A 16,749-nucleotide genomic window follows, 5' to 3' on the forward strand; every position below is an offset into this window, starting at 1 on the left:
CGGAATTTCTTATTACAACATTACAACATTACATTGATAATACAGAGTAACACCCAATGCATTGTGGAGGTTTGACGTTTTATCCTGGCCCTTGTGGAAAAGGCAACCAGAGCTAGGGCAGACGAGTGAAGGCAGGCATGGTGTTAGTGGTGAGGCTTATTAGTGTTCCGAACTTTTTTCACCACTAAATGACTCGCTATTCCGACTTGCAAATACTAAGGCGGTAATAAGCAGTTTGGCGTGTGGATAGTCATGTCTAAGAGCTGTAGTCTGATTCTTCGTAAAAGAGATCCCCGTCGAATAATAAGGCGACGACATGTCTCAGTGGTATTCACCCGGCCAAGCGCGCTTAATTCTTAATTTGGGCGGTAAGATAGACAGCAGATGACGGTGAAAGATTGGGGGTTAAATCATGTGAACGCCTCATTCAAAGAGATGTCCAGTCCAATTGAGGCCTCCTAGTTATCTATCAATTCAGAATGAGTGCATATGTACTAAGTTGAGGCCAGCTAAAACACAAGAGATCTAGGGTAACAAGTAATAATTCAGTAGAATGCGAGGCCCTCGAAACATGTGTCTCAGGCAACAAGGCGCCCGCATGAAATGACTTACAGCGTAACCCTTAGCACATGTAGGGCGTAGGATTGCATATAATGCCCCAACTCCTGCGTGGATCTTTTGATATTGCAACACATGAACTTGTCCCGGTCGGGACATCCCACGGCAGATATTTGTATATTGGTATGAGCTGTCATTGATCAGCATTCACTGCTTTTTTGAAGCATTAATGCGACAGCATGAGTTCATCCAGTGTGTAGGAAAACAAGAAAGTCCTGGACAGTAATGAAACCTTGTAGCAGGTATGCGACGTTGGTCAGAGCACCATATCGAATGGGTGTATATCAGCCATCTTCTACCAGAACCTTATGATGACAGTAGATAATCGCTGGCAATCATGAGCTCAACAAGGTAAATCAGTTGTGGGTGTGAGCAAGTAGTGAAAGCAAGTAGTGAAACCCTCTGCCTCTTTATGGTTCGCTGGTTGCGGCTCTGCGACCGGAGATGGTGCTGATGTTATGCACATGGCATGTTTCACCCATCCATTCCTGTGGCATGAATCTCACCGAGGGGAAGATGTTGCATCACACACAAAGCTTTGTTGCACAACTTGCTCTTGATGCAACGGCCCGACGCGTGTATGAACAGTTCGCTTATGCCATTTCAACCTCGATGCGTGACAAGTTGGTGTAATTGTGTAACAATGACGAGTCCAATTGCTATCTTTCATAGACGATGTTCCTCAAATCGGGCTCTGGGAAACTGCAAGTTTGCGCAGATAAAAAAAGCCACGAGGGTGCGGCTGAAGATGATGCGGGCGCCTCATCGGGTCCATTTCTGCCTCGCCCCGAATATCATGAGCAAGGTGCAGGTTCATCACCCTTCAGAGGATAAGGTGGGTGGTCTTTATGCAAGGAATGAGGGGGCCATATATCAGTGCAGAGCCGCGTTGGGAGATGTCAGACGCAGGTGAGACTGAGAAATTGGGGTCTGACCAATGATGGAAAAAGGCAACGGGCGCCTTATCTTATATGTAGCCATCCTCGAGACGTCACACATGCTACATCCAGCTTCATGCACGAGTCAGAAACAACCGCCTCTGGAAGAGGCTGCATCATCCTCGACACAACTTGCCCTGTTTACGAAGACAGAACACATCACATCATGTCTGGGAGTCCTCGGTTCGATGCGGTCCAAGGTCTTTATTGTTGCATTTTTTGTAATTTTAGTTTGCAGTTTAGGTCTCAGATGATAACGTGAAATGAGGCAATTTACAATATCGACTCTTATAGGAAGGTGTCAGATGAAGGTGAAGCCACCGCAGCATCAGAGCTGATAACTGCGACATTTTTGTATGCTTGCATGACTACCAAGGCCATGGCATGTGGTGATCTGAACTTGGACATCCAACCAATTGTCTCAAGATTTGCAGTGATTGATCAACATGTGCTTTTCACATGTATGCCATTCATCGTTGTGACCAATACAGAACGCCGTGCAGTTTACAATGCTTAGTTGCTTCGATATCAGACCATGTAGCATTGAACATGAGAGGTGGCTGGCATAGATAGGCAGAGCCCATCAGACATTCGAGCGAGAACTCGGTACAGTAGAACTTCTCATACTTTACTGTCTTCATATCAGGCTATTTGGAGAGCTGCATAATGTCCTCGATCGTCTTTGGAAGTTCGTAAGATAAAATAAACTCCGTACAAACTCCGTAGGCAGATTTGACGTATACTTTGGATGTGATTCGGGGACAACGAAATAACTTGTGCTCCAAGAGGTCGTGATAACTGCAGGCCATCACATCCAATATTCTATAAATGTGTTTCAGGAACACAAAACACTCTATTGTATCTAGATTAATACTCACAATGAGCTACGGTACTAAAGATGTGAATGTTCATCACTCAACGTCAGGAGTGACCCCTAACCTTCACTTGCATGCTAGATACAGCAAGTTCAGGCAATACAACCAGCTTCAGGGTCTCCAAAAAGTGAAGTGATACATGTTAGAGTCTCTAAGGCTCGAATTAAGTGTGACTTACACATATATATGTATGTGTGCGTCTACTGTCTAGTTCACCGTGTCATCGCAAGTCATGCGAGTGTACAAGCAAACGACGGTAGCCAGTTCCAACTCATATTACAACCCATAGTTCATTGATTAACTACCAGCTCAAATAGAAACTTTAACCTATATCTTGAGCGTCTGTAATTAGTCTATCGTGAAGGGGCATCTGAGGGCTAGGTCAACTCATGCATACTAAGCACTTGTCAACCAAAACCCCTTCAAACATTCGCCATCAATTACACCAGAAATATAAAAACTCCTTATATCTAGTCTCTGTCTCTTTTGTTTGATTTATGATTGGCGTTCAACACAACAAGGCTGCGGTGTTGTGTTGGTGTTGGTGTCTCCTTTTGGCAAGGAGCGACAAGGCTCTGAGACCTCACCAACATGTCTCAACCGGTAGGCTATATAACCCACAACAACATCTCATTACAGCACATACGACCAAAGCTCGAAGAGAATACGGGATCCCGTCCGCTCTCCCATAGTCAAGCTTCGAAGCGCCGGATTAGTAGTTGGGTCGGTGACGACCAGCGAATCCCCGGTGTTGTATGTTTTTTGCCTTTGTTATCTCTTTTTTGCCCCCTTCTTTTGTATTCACGCCTTTTAGTCGTCAATTATTAACTCATAGAGGTGTATGTAGTACCTTGATAGCTTAGTAGGTCATTGGCATACCCTTCAAGTCAGCACTTGTCGTCATGCTTGCATTTCACTGTCGTAAAGCTTGAGTTCAAGGTTATTTGACCAGTGCAGAGTAGTTGTCGACCATATCAGTTTGCTACAAGTACACAATATGCATAAGCCAAATCTGTCAAGATAATTGCCCCCTTTAGTCCCGACTCGTCAGCCAGACAGTGCCTGTCAACAAGAGCCATGGTCGGCTACGGTGCTTGTCGCCAAAGTCTACAGAGGCGAATTAGGCCAGCCTCGTAATATCTAGCCCATGCCTGCAAACTCAATTACTTATTATTATTAATTGAGATTGGCTGGAATACGCGCACTGTTGCTGAGTATCATTGTCTGTCGTGAATCTTACCTTCGGCGAGCCCCTTTTCTACATCAGACGTAACACTGAGCTTCCATTTCACCCGAGCCCCAAGTATTACTTTCCATGAATCAGACCAGATTCACACATATACAAGAGTGTAGGCCAATTCAATCGGAAAACGCATCGCTTTCTTCGGAATGATAGTAGTTGCATCGGAATAGCCGAGTGAAAGAGCATACCTTTAGCCTTTAGCCATCTACTGCATCGTACAACGTTGCACTCCACTGTCTGCCTCCTTTTTTGCCTCTCTATGAGATCTCAAATGACTACTGGAAGTCTGGTCTTGTGATCAAAACAGCCATAAATGTTAATTCACTCTTCATTCAATGCATTTGTCGACACCCCCGTGAATAGTGGAAGGAAAAGGAGCTGCGAGGCCGCCATTGGATAATTTCTACTTCTACGCCTTGAACATAAACCATGTGAACTCTTTCTATCTCTTCAAACTGGCCGCCTAATCGAATGCGAAAAGCCTTCTCGTTCATGCGAAAGCTTCTATCTTTACCTTCGGTCCACGGGGAGAACGATGGCCCAGCTGCCCAGCAACCGCCAGTCAGGATATCTGATAGTCTGCCTCGCCACTGGAACCTCATGTATGGTACGCAACGACCGAAAATGTCCACTATGGCTTTAGGATACGGCCGAGTCTCAAGAACCCGAGATATAAGAGCCTTCTTGCTTAGTAGACCGTGTTATTTGTACCGAACCTCTCCGTAGATCATCTACTCTCTTCAGAGAACCGTAGTTACTTGAGCAGTCAGAAAAACCATCTATCTTTCTTTGTCGAACTCAACCACCATAAACCATCGCAGCTCTGCTCCTGCACATTATACTGACGAGTTACGTTTCTTCTTTTGCCCTTAGCATGTCTATTTTCGTCACAAGCACAGTGCTATCATCTTTTCCCTATAACCCGGCAATACACTGACTCACAAATGGCTCCCAGCTGTCTGTTGCTTGATTCCGCGTTTGCCGTGACTCTGAAGTAAGCTGAGCGGAATACCCTGTAACGTCGTGTATGTACTGAACCTCTTAGGAACATACTACAAGATGCCATCGGGCGATTGACGTCGCCTCGGCCTTCACCTTTCGCTGCGCTAGACAGGCTGCTGATTTCGAACCTTATCCAGGTGTCGGTCAGAGAGAGCGACGTGCTCCTTCATTGCCATCTCCTGGAGCACTTTGTCGCCATCAGATCAAAGATTGATGCCTGGACAGATAAACATGCAATTGATGAGGGCGCAGCTTGGACCTGCTACATCAACGCTGGCATTCGTCGACTGACACAGTGGTTCGAGGCCGCGCTTTCCGGCCTTGTCGATCTCAATACCCATATCCCTCCACTGGATGTTCTTCTCGTATGGCATGCGTTTCTTCAAGACCCAGTCCAGTGGAAACGATTTACCGACAAGACTGAGGTCGAGTTCTCTGGGTGGAATTCCGATGCCTTGGTAAGTGCCATCGACTGTGCTGTTGATAGCTCAACATCTGACTCTACTGTAGTCGAGGGCCCTACAGAATGACGAGTCCGGAGAGTTTTGTCCCTCGTGGGATTGCATGAACAAGATCAACCGAGTGTATAATCACGAGGATGTTCGTACTTTCATGGATAGTTCAATTGACTATGTCTTTAACCGAGAAGACGTAAACGATACTACCACGCAAGCAGTGACTCGCCTATTCGACAGCAAGCGATTGTCACATAAAATCACAACTCTAAATGGCGAATGGAACTTCGCTTACAACTTCCACTCAGCTGCCCAACGCCAGCTCGACTTGGCAGAGCAAGTCCTCGAGTTCTCCTGGCATCGGATGTACACGTCTCCTCTAGACAACGAATGGGGGTTGAGAGCTGCTGTCAAACGCTACAGGAGACTCATGACTCTAGCGCAGTTCCGAGGGCCAATCGAGCAACTGGAACTTGGCATGTCGGGTTGTTCGGGCGTCACGCATCTTGACGTCGATCTTGTATGGAGAACCCACATACTTGCGCCCAGAGAGTACCGTTGGTTTTGTAACGAGACATTCGGAGGACTCGTGCTCAACATTCCAAGCCCCCCTGGTATCCACGGACCAGAAACGGTCTTCCTCGATGATACATCTCAGATTTACGAGCAAGTCTTCGGAGAAGAGTATGCTGTGTGCCTTTGCTGGCCATGTGTCGATGAGCGCCGAGCCGACAATCCAGGCCCATGGAACTTAAGATGGTTCACCGGACCAATACCCACGACACCGATATCAGAGGAGATCGACCGTCGTCGAAACGCAGCTGTGGACATTCCTCTCGCATTCGGTAGCAAACAATGTCGCAAATGTGGCTCTCATCCACGGAGACAATGTCTGAAGAAGGACGTTGAGGAAAATTTAGAACAGGAGCCACTGCTCCTTGGACACTCTAGCACTGATCGCGTTCTAACGCCGACGGTACCAGTTGCCGCTCGTGGTCGAATTGGGCGTCTTACTGTTCCTTTCAGAGATCTGGAAGTTTCTCCGCTCCGTTCTGAAACCCTTGGCGAAACTCCTTCACGGTCGTCCGTCCCATCAGGAAACTTCGAAACTTCAGAAGCGACCCTTTGGGACACGGACAGAAACACAATCGTGGAGTCCCTAGACAATGACGGGAGAAGGCCCCCAACCCCTGGTCTCTCAGATGGATCTACATGCTCTGATGACAGTACTGATGAAGCCGCTTACAGTAACTACACTCTGGAAAGATATGCAAACATGCAACGGATAACTCCCCTGGAGCGCGCGTTCGCCCTGTCCACCGACAACAGGAATGCCGATGCGACGAGAGATAGCCCACGAGGCAGATCGCGAATTATTAGCAGAACAGAATGAATGGTCCAGAGCCTGGGGTATGGTTGGCTGGTCAAACTCTTGGTAGTTAAGCGATGAGCCAAGACCGAGACTATTTGCTATGAACGTTTCATCAACATTGCTGGGGATTGTTGCAGCCGACATAGATAGAGTTAAAAGAATTATGCTAGTTCACGAACTGGACGCCTGATATAGCCCTCGTGTTTCTGGCCCTAGCTCGCAGCAAACAAGACCTGAGTCTAGGTGAAACTATGGAGGAACGTGAAATATTGACTGATCGGAGTGTTTGTTTCTGGCCGCACGCATCGATGATTCAGAGTGAAGTCAATGATGGGTCTTGACTCAGCACCGTTGCAGTTTGCCAGACTAAAAGCCTTGACTCCTATTCCTTGCCTAGCTGCAACCTCGCATTCGCTCGTTGCAAGCTGCATTAGCGTAGGTATATGTGGCAGCTGGGGGTTATAATACGGTACATGCAGTACTATGTAGCATTTCTCAAAACTTACACATCATTTGAGATCTACACCAAGAGTCTCAAGGGGAATAATCATCGCAACTAGTACTGTATACTAGCCAACGGTTTGGTTCAGGTCACCCCCGCCCTTCCATTCTCCCTCACAGGTCCATGTGATGTCTGAGACATGCAGGTCGCTGAGGGGGCATTGCCACGCATAAGAGCTGGACTATCGATCGGTAGGGCACAAGGCCCGACCCATCAGCGGAAACAATCACACACATAAACGTTGTATGTAGGGGGGTCCATGCGTGCCGTGTACCACACAATTGCACAGACGACTCCCAAGCCGCGGCAAAAAGCAATATCTTGCATTCGCTAGAGTGCTATGCGGACTGCACCGTTTCACCCGCAGCACATTGTGCGTCTTTCTTTTTGTTTTGCGCTTTCCCTTTTTCGTCTCGTTAGCTCGATATGTATTTCTGTATCTGCACTCCTTGCTGACAATGATGGATCATGGACCAGCAAAAAGCAATGCGGAATGGTCATACGATGAGGATCAGCGATCGGATATGAGAACAATTACCTAACGTCAGGAAGCAACTCTACCGACAAAAGCAAACATATTCGGTGGTCCTTTGTTGACTCGAGCATAAGGATCCTCCAACGGTTGCCAGTTGTGATGAAACCTTGTGGCTTGTTTTCTCTTTTGGTGCTTTTGTACGAATTCGATCGTACCTATGGAATGCATTCGAGACGACGTGAATGTGATGATCGACGGCTATGAATAGCAGTAGGCGCTAAGCATGTACAGTACTGCATCAAGAAGTACACCCGCTCCATCATCATCATATACATTCCTCTGGGAGCTGCCTTCTTGATCGCACTCCACATGATTTTGCCACGCCCTGCCATGAGGTGGCTGGCTAACCAGCAACAAGCCTTTATCACTTGCTCGAGATTGTTTTGTCTCAAAGCCATGTTTTTGTGTGTAAATGTCTCTGACTTACAATCCCTAGACTGCGTGGGAAGGGAAGCCACATGGGAAATTCCCAGCAACAAAGCAAGGGAGACTCGCTCAACGGTGCCGGAAGATACCCGCTAACGGACCGTGGCAATCAAAGGTTAATCACCTCTCCCCTACTCAGTTGGAACAGTACACGGTAAAAATCCAGTCATCAGTCAGGTTGTTGGAACAGCCTTTCGGGACACAGGTCCGATATCCGTTCAGTGCAGAGTGTCCAGGGCTTGCACCAGGGCCTGGTAATGTGTAATTTCAAACAAATATCGTTTGGATACTTTGAGTAACCAAATCCCCGAACACATTGGCCGATGCTACATAGGTAATATGCAGGAATTCAAAACGCCAGGCCCCAAGTCACTGGTGGGTTTCGTCCTAGCAGGGTTACAGAGCAGTACCCACGAGGCGCTTAGAAACAAGGGAAGCTGAAGCTACCCCTACAGCTTATAGTGACGAGACGCAGGTAATTCGCAGGTATGCGGTTATGTCCAGACCGTTGAGTGGCTGTTGCTGTAAACAAAGGGTACGATTACAGGTCGTGCCAGTCATCGTCAAAGGTCTGACAAGTGTGTTGGCTCTAGCCACGTCCCATTCAAGTCAGTGGATGTCAGCAAGTATCAGAAATATGATAGTGCTGGATATTTGGATGTTCTGCTCCATCCCCGATCGCCCCCTACCTCCCTTCTGAGCTGCCCTGTCTGTTGACCCATCAAGATCAACGTGTCTCCGCCGTAACAGTAACCAAGAGATCATCTCAAGGCCCAGTGAGACATTCCCTTTGCGTACGGATGATCCAGTGTGCATCCAGGGCGTTTCATGAAAAGGTTGGCGTCAGGATCATACACACATCCCCACGCGATCTTTACCCTCTGACAACCCCGGGCCGTCATCCTGTTTAGCCGTCAGGCTCAAGGTAACGAAGATTGACGCATGAAGGTCCTCACAATCATCGCCAGAGGTTCTGGGCAGTACCAGCACGCCAGCACACATCCCACTTCAGAATGAGGATATAAGCTCGGAGATCCGTCAAGACTCTCCATAATTATTGATCTCAATTGTCATAACAAATCTTTGGGTTCCCGGCATTAGATTCATACTGTCCATTCCTCGACAGGTAATCTTGCCGCTCAGGAGACAAGAATGTGTTCTGTTATCAAAAGCTAAAGATATTAATCCGAAGCCATTACTTGTCATGTTTGTGGTAAAGTTCTCATCGTAGAATATGACGTGAGGGACGAGTGCTTCCCCCCCAAAACGCTTATGGGGCACCCCCTGATCCTGATCCTGCTGCAAAGGGGATCACAGAATGTCGCATGCCGACTAGTGATGCTGTGGTAAGCTCAACGGCCCGAGTTTGAGCATTTAGGGACTGTCAGTAGGGGCAACAACTAGGACCGGTTCGAGGAAACCAATCTCAAACAAGGGATTAGAAGAGACTAATGCAGTGTCCTTGTCTGTTTAATTTCTGATGTTGGCAGTACGAACCCTGCTTAACATGTTCTTCATGAGGGCATATCGCAGCGCCCCCCGTACGATACAGGGCCATTCCATGAGATCTTGAGTCGGCAAAGCTGGGTTAAGGGTCTGACGTCCCGACGATCCTTAGGCAATGAACTGATTTGAGGCAGGACAGGGTGAACGGTGATGGCGGGATGTTCCGGTCATGGAGACCCTTGTCAAGAAAGGCTTATGTTACGCTTTATAACATGGGATGAAGTCGATCAAGTTTCCCTGACACGGGCCAGAGTTGCCTAAAGAGGCAATCTCATCGTCGTGTGGGGAGTGATAACGGTCGCCAAGTTTAGGGACGCCAGACCCTCGGGCCGGGGATAGAAAAGTAATGGTGAGAGAATAAACTGTATTGGGTTTGGAGGCTTGGAGGAAGGACAAAACTCTGGAACGGAAGAAGCCGTTGCTAGGAAATGAATCTATCCTCAAACCAGAATTCTTTTCGCCATAATGGAGTTAGTAAAGTGGATGAAGCCTGGCAATGATGGTGCTGAAGCGGAGGATGCAGACAAGAGGCGTAGTTCTGTGCGTGCAGTACTTATGCTGACTCAATGATGCATGCAAACAATAGTCCAAGAGACGAATGTCTGCCATGATGAGTTGTATGTAATGATAGTTGCCATGAATTGAAAGGGTCTGGCGTCGTTGGTCCGTTGGCTAGGTACTTGTCAACCTCGGCAGTCGTGCTAGCGCGGCCATTTCACAAGCCAGAAGCCCAGCCAGAAGCCTTTGAAGCAAAGCGTCAAAGTTGGTGGCAGTTAGCCCTGTAATGACTTTACCGTACAGTAGTCGTCCGGTGAATAAGCCTCAACCCCAATAACGCGCGCGCGTCTCTTTGGGCAGGCTAGGTCAGGTCTAGCAAGCACCAAGCGTGGAACTTTTCACCCTCCGCAGGTTTAGCGGATACATACGCAAGAGATTGCAATCAGACCATCATGACGAGTGGAGGCAGAACGAAGGGGGCGTGTCTGGGCGTGCGACGCCTAAATCGAGTATAAATCCATCTCGCGTGGCCGGCGTCTTGGGATGACAAGGCAAGGGTAACCCCTGCTGATCGCCGCCGATTCTGAAGATCACTGGAAAATCCTCGTGGGACGGTTAGTGCTTGGGTATTCTTTTCCCGAATGAGAAGCCTGGCTGATCGTTTGGAGGCACTGGCCAATGACAACTCGGAGATATCCGTCAGGGTTGTTGATGCAAACGAGTTCATGGGTGTTCGTAGATGCGCCTGCGATACGATACTTAGTTGCGTCCGGATCTATTATAGAAGTTTGTTGTATGTTATGGCTATGATCGGAATGGCGAGGTGGTGCTCGCAACGATCTCGATAGTGGCTGGAAGGCGTATTATGTCCGACGTGGTAAAGCGGAAGAGGCGGCTGTCATGACAAGGAAGTGCCTGATATCGAGCGAACGTGACCTGAATCTGCGAAGAGGCTCAGGCGGCATCGCTGGAGATTGAATCTGCGAGGCTGTTTTGAGGTCCGTGTCAACATCGTGCCGTCTCCCAAGCTTGTAGCGGTCAACTTGTCCGATAGAGCAAGTGCCAGTGGGTGCACGATCGTTGTCAATACCGCAAGGCCTTGTTGATAACATAAACGCTATTCAAATCTCATCCATTCTCGCGTCAACTTGAATTGGAGGGGTCCATCGTTAATGTCCGTCCTAAAACAGATCGCTGCACCTAACTTACTACAGGTGACTATAGCTGTGGCAGACACGAGTAGGGGCTTGAGGCTAGGTGTTTCAGGGCGTGAGGTCGCTTAATGTTCGGGCGAGACATGGCGTGTCCCAAAAGGGTAGGCGAGATATGGCATGTCGAATGGTCAGTGCCTGCCTCCACAGGCGAGCGGCATTTCTGCACGAATCTCCTTTTAGCTGAGGTGTTGGTGTTGATGGGAAAGATCTCCCTCATGCATTCCCATGATTCAATGCTGTCTGTCCACCTTGCACCTTCCACAACTCGATGATCGCAATGTGCTACAGCTGCGACCTACACTACAAGCCAGGCGACAGAACAGAAAGAAGGAGCTGGTCAGCTGACGTACCCATCTGCCTTGTTTACCTATTTTTGGCTCACCATTCAAACAGTCTACAACTCAAATCTCCATATTCCCGCCTTTTCCAATCAATAACCCAACATTTTCTGCAGGAAACTGGATGGACAAAGTACCGATCGACGGATTGTCCTCAAACCAAACCTTGTTCTCCCACCAAGAAGTTCTGGAAATGATCCTGGTGAACTTAAATGGCCGTCACTCACCAATCACCAACTCTATTCTTCGCCCAGATCCCACCAGTATCATCATCCCGCTGTGCTTGCCGGTCGGCTGGTACCCAGCTAATTTCGGTACATACGTAATTGGGGTGTCCTGTGCGTCTTGATGTGAAACCAATGCGCCAATTTGTTATTACTACTCGCCATCAAGTGATGACTTTTAGACTCACAAAACAAATGCCGAATGCGCCCTCGGAGCTACTTTCAGGTCTTGCTGGGCAAGAATGGGAATGGTCGACAGTATGCCTGCAGCTTTTCTTCAAACAAGCCAAACCGGTGAGTTGATACATGGTGATGTTTGACACAAGACAACGCTAACTGTGGACGTGCTTTGTTAGTATACAACCCGAATTCTAAGTCCGGCCAGCCCGTCTTCACGAACTTGACTATCTCAAGTCGTGCTGTATCATGCGTTTTCGCAATATGGGAGCGCTATGCAAGTATCACGGCCTGTGTCTGTCTCAATCATCTGGTCACCGCCTCAATGGTAGCCACGAACCATTCGCAGACGACAACTTTCGGCGGCATTTATGACTTCGGACCCCACTTGAAATTCCGTGCACTTTGCAATCTTCATACACGAAGAAACCACAGCTGGCATAGAATGCCCCGCTGATCACTGACCATCCCACAAACCACCGACGGCCAGGCCGACTCTGTCTTACAACTGCCGTCGCATTAATTACAAGTATTGTTGCTGTGAGTGTTCGAGATACGGATAGTACTGAAGATCCCTCAATACAAAACCCGGCCATGACGTCGATGGAACCCAAGAAATACCAATGCTATATCTTGGTGGTAGGTGAATTACCCTGATATTGGATCTGCGCTGCAGCCATCTAACAGTATCTGGAAGCCATAATCAGCTACAGATGCCGGGGGAAGATGCCGATAAATCATTAATCGAACTAGCTGAAAGGACTGCCAGGGTCTATCGTAAGGCTGTCCTATGATGCTGAGGGTAGGAGGATATGTAGCACAGCTGTGAGTGAATTGACAAAGCTTCATCATACAGTTCTGACTCGACCCAGTCGTGGCTTGCAGCAGTGTCGCTATTACTTGATTGTTAAAAAGCAATGAAAGGGACTTAGGCACGTGTTGTCGCTTAAGGTTTGACACGCGGTCTTGGACATTTAGTCTTATTTTGTCTCAACAGCATTTGCCAAGCCAAGTATTATGTACTCACCACTTGAGAAAGCATTAGGCCGCCCACAACCTAGACGAATGTTCCTCGAAGCGGCAGGGTCGAGTTCCTGGTATCCAGACGAAACACCTGCGAAGACCTGTTCTGTGATCAGGGATCTGGATGCTACTGTCGTGCTTACAAGCGCCAACCCCGATGATCATGACTCGCGAGCCGGGATTCTTGGTTGTTGCTTTGAACCAACTGCTTGGAGATGCCAACAGGCAGGGCAGGGTAAGGGCAGGGCACTGAACGCTTGGCTTCGTCCCCTTGTCCCTCTTCGTCATGAAGAGCTTGGTCGATTGCTAGCAAGTACACACCCACCTCCTGAACCCTACGCCAAGCAATCCCGCCAGTGTAAGCGAGGAAGGGGAGGCGCCCGCTAAAACGACGATCATCCAAATTAGCCTGCTTACCAGTGACGACACAGACAGACAGGTGAAAACGAAAAGGTCACTGGAAACGTGGCTACCACCCAGACGCCAATCGCACCAATGCCAGTGCCGGCACGCCATTATTGCGCTGCCAATTGTGCTTCCTGGCAAACCATGAAAAATCTATGGTTGATCATAACAAAGAAATTGCATTACTTGAGTTTTAACCGCTATAACTAACAAAGCCTGGATTCATCGAAGGACTTCTCATCGGACTTGAAGAACGGTGATAAACCACCTATTGATTGGATCAAGCGTGCTCGGCGTGATTTGAAACGACCCCGAGTATGAACGAAGGGATCGGAGGAATGAATGTTGACTATTGAGGTAGTTAATGAGCGACCAGCAGTACCAGCAAGTTGCGGAGAGTCATAACTTTACGGACCAGTCACCAAATTTTCTGGAGGTTTCACTATCTAACAATTCCATATCGTCGATGAGCGTTGTCAATTTATACATATTCAAAGTACTTGATGGCTACTGATCAATATTGATGGAAGCTGGCTACGCAAGCTCTGGGGTAAGCGGTTGGAAGCATCTGCAACTTTTACACGCAGGTCAACCGCAGAGACGAAACCAGGATGGAACGAGAGTTGAGAACTAAGAGCGGTTATGATACCAAATAGGGAAACGGTGGTCCGGGAATCGATGCAATGCGGCGCCAGGGATGGTGCATAGCACGCTTGGCCGAGTTTTTAGAAAGACGCCCTATCTCGGCCGGGCGCGTGGGAGTCCCGGCGCCGGAAAATGACTTCTGCGTCAGTAGGGGCTAAGGTTGCGGCGCACAAACACTACCGCCTTGTTCGGCGAACTTAATGCACGATCCATTGAGATGAGAGGGGAAGTATTTTTGAGCGGAAAGGGCACGGTCGTTGAAGCGCCAGGGGAGAGAACACGAGGGAACATGCAATTGTCTTCGATTCCATCGACGCCGGCAAATGAGACCCCACGAAAGCCATGTCGAGACAGCAGGGATGGAGGTTCATGGCGAGACCGCCTTCGACCACTCTGTATTTTAGGTGCCTGGAGATACCAATCTATCGACCGTTTGACCACGGGGCGATCCACGATCATCCTGGCGCATGGCCAAGCCTTCCAACACACATGCACACACAGACACAGACACACACCCATACCACACCACACCACACACTCGTGGATCTCACTCGCACCCACGCCCACAATGCGAAAGATGCGCATTTTAGTTTCTTGCACTCCCCCCAGAACAAACGCAGACATGCAGGTCGCCCCTCCCCTGCTCAAGATCACCACCAGAGTCGTCACAGTATCTCCTCTGTATGTGGATACATGACTGCCGGAACAGATGTTCGACACAAACTCAAGAGGTTAGACCCATCGAGCGGCCCCAGGGAACCTCTTGCCAGAGTTCTCGAGTCCCTGCCCTTGTTTATCGTCTCCTTCGCGACCCTGTTCCGTTGCCAGAGAATCCCTAGGATTCGATGCACCGGCAATGCCCCACTCCCAATGTTGTGACAGCTGCGCTTGAACGGTCCTTTTGGAGGGGGCGTGGGCGCATGAAAACAAGTATACGGTCCTCAGATCTGATAGACGGGTCTCCTCCACCCTTTGACAGGTTGCTTTCCCACACCAAAGTTACTTAAGTTCCCAAGCCCCCGACTATTTTACATTTAGCAAGAGACTCTAAACAACTCTTCGTATCGAACACGACTTTTACAAAACACCAACAGGCTTACATTAATTCACATCTGTGCCTTTTTCTTGACAACATTTTAATACAAACGGACTTCACCAGATCGACACTCTACTTGTCTTAATAAGTTCTGGTCACCGTCGGCTCAGCTGCTACGATTACATCTACTTCTACAAGCAAAGCCTGAATAATCCCGAGACAACTTACAAATGCATACCACAACTGCATCTTATATGCCTAGCCACTACACGCAACAAGAACCCCACCGCAATCTGTATTCTCCTCCTTCGCCCCCAATGGAGGAACAAAAGTGCTCTCTGCCCTCGATCTCCAACCTTTTGGGTTTGGCCGACGCTGGCTCGCCTACTAGCGAATCCTCCCCTACTTCACGGCAGCATTCTCCTCGATTTGAAGGTTAGTTGCTCACATCGTTAGATAATCGCGAACATGGTTGACTTATCATTACATAGTTGCTCCTTCACACAGCCGAGGTGGATCAGAATGGGCCAGGTCATCGCATCGAGGCCTTCCCCCAACACCGCCTATGAGCACAGACACTTCATTCGAGAGTTACAGCTCTCCCACAAGGAAGCACTCCAGCCAGCCATACCCAGGTGCTGTCCCAAGAGCATACTACTACGAGACCACCCCTCCACTGGAAGCCGACGCACAACGTCAGGCACCGGCGCCGGCTATTCCTCGAGCAACACCTCCCGCCCCAGCTTCTTATACTCAGCAGCCTCATCCCTCGACGTATGCCAACCCTCCTCCAGTGGGCGCCTACTATACCCAGGCCCGGCCTCCTCCACCTCCTTCCGCCGCCCAAGTGCCAGAGCTTAACCCATACTACCAACGACCTCTTCCTCAAGCATACCCTCCCCCAGTGACCATGCCAGCACCTGCCCCATCAGGCTCAAACCCTTGGCAACATCACCACTACCTCAACCCTACCGGTGCTGCAGCTTTCCCACAAAGCCAGGATCGATACATCTGCCCGACTTGCAATAAGGCCTTTAGCCGACCCAGCAGTCTAAGGATCCACAGCCACTCCCACACTGGAGAGAAGCCTTTTAAGTGCCCACATGCCGGCTGCGGTAAGGCTTTTAGCGTACGCAGCAACATGAAGCGTCACGAGAGGGGCTGCCACAGCTTCGAGTTCAACGGATCGGTAATTCGAGGATGAGGGATTTATCTCCAAACGACGAGATGGTTATACGAAGAGGGACGAACTTGAAAGGCGACGGCGAAACGAGCACTGCTTCAACTCGACCTGAATGAATCTGATCTACGATGTGTCATGGGAACACTTTGCAGACCTGTGTATAAGGATTACTGGTTTGGCGTCGCGGATAACTGGGGAAAAGCGGAACTTGATGGCGATAATTTGTATTGCCAGAAGTACGGTGTATCATGTCTTTTTTTTTTGGAGAACCTAGCGATGCATCATGCACGGCGTTTATTTTTTATTTTTTATTTTTTTTTGTTACCTTTCTGGAGTGGATGGATCGACCTTGAAGTCGATGGAAGATAGTATAGTTGGAGATACGCTTGTCAAACACGACAGCACGGCCTTTGAGCCTCGAATACCCAAATACCATAAGATTCAAAGATACTATATTTGCTCCCCTAGTGTGAATGACAAAGCAAAGCGATCCGGGTGCATGTAACCTCTCAAGTCAGTTAATTAGCTTGGAGA

At 48.7% G+C, this 16,749-nt stretch overlaps 4 protein-coding genes and 1 non-coding gene across 5 annotated transcripts; all 5 read left to right on the forward strand.

Annotated features, from left to right (window-relative positions):
* Positions 1 to 1,414: 1,414 nt before the first annotated feature.
* Positions 1,415 to 2,073, forward strand: FGSG_13572 (uncharacterized protein; the record flags this gene model as incomplete). The annotated part of the gene is made up of 3 exons (XM_011330029.1): positions 1,415 to 1,527; positions 1,596 to 1,739; positions 1,851 to 2,073. 3 exons carry the CDS (start codon positions 1,415 to 1,417, stop codon positions 2,071 to 2,073), a joined length of 480 nt encoding a protein of 159 aa, XP_011328331.1.
* Positions 2,074 to 3,075: 1,002 nt separating this feature from the next.
* Positions 3,076 to 3,191, forward strand: FGSG_20062. The gene has a single exon (XR_893045.1). It is a non-coding gene; the product is annotated as a 5S ribosomal RNA (ribosomal RNA).
* A 1,427-nt stretch (positions 3,192 to 4,618) lies between these two features.
* On the forward strand, positions 4,619 to 5,206 carry FGSG_09411 (uncharacterized protein; the record flags this gene model as incomplete). The annotated part of the gene is made up of 2 exons (XM_011330030.1): positions 4,619 to 4,668; positions 4,720 to 5,206. The coding sequence occupies 2 exons, from the start codon at positions 4,619 to 4,621 to the stop codon at positions 5,204 to 5,206; spliced, it is 537 nt and encodes a 178-aa protein (XP_011328332.1).
* A 7,430-nt stretch (positions 5,207 to 12,636) lies between these two features.
* FGSG_13571 (uncharacterized protein) lies at positions 12,637 to 13,561 on the forward strand (the record flags this gene model as incomplete). The annotated part of the gene is made up of 3 exons (XM_011330031.1): positions 12,637 to 12,700; positions 12,921 to 13,304; positions 13,386 to 13,561. The coding sequence occupies 3 exons, from the start codon at positions 12,637 to 12,639 to the stop codon at positions 13,559 to 13,561; spliced, it is 624 nt and encodes a 207-aa protein (XP_011328333.1).
* Positions 13,562 to 15,262: 1,701 nt separating this feature from the next.
* On the forward strand, positions 15,263 to 16,236 carry FGSG_09410 (uncharacterized protein; the record flags this gene model as incomplete). The annotated part of the gene is made up of 2 exons (XM_011330032.1): positions 15,263 to 15,467; positions 15,524 to 16,236. The coding sequence occupies 2 exons, from the start codon at positions 15,263 to 15,265 to the stop codon at positions 16,234 to 16,236; spliced, it is 918 nt and encodes a 305-aa protein (XP_011328334.1).
* Positions 16,237 to 16,749: the final 513 nt, after the last annotated feature.

Source organism: Fusarium graminearum, chromosome 4 (assembly GCF_000240135.3).
Source record: "Fusarium graminearum PH-1 chromosome 4, whole genome shotgun sequence".
Lineage (NCBI taxonomy): Eukaryota > Fungi > Ascomycota > Sordariomycetes > Hypocreales > Nectriaceae > Fusarium > Fusarium graminearum.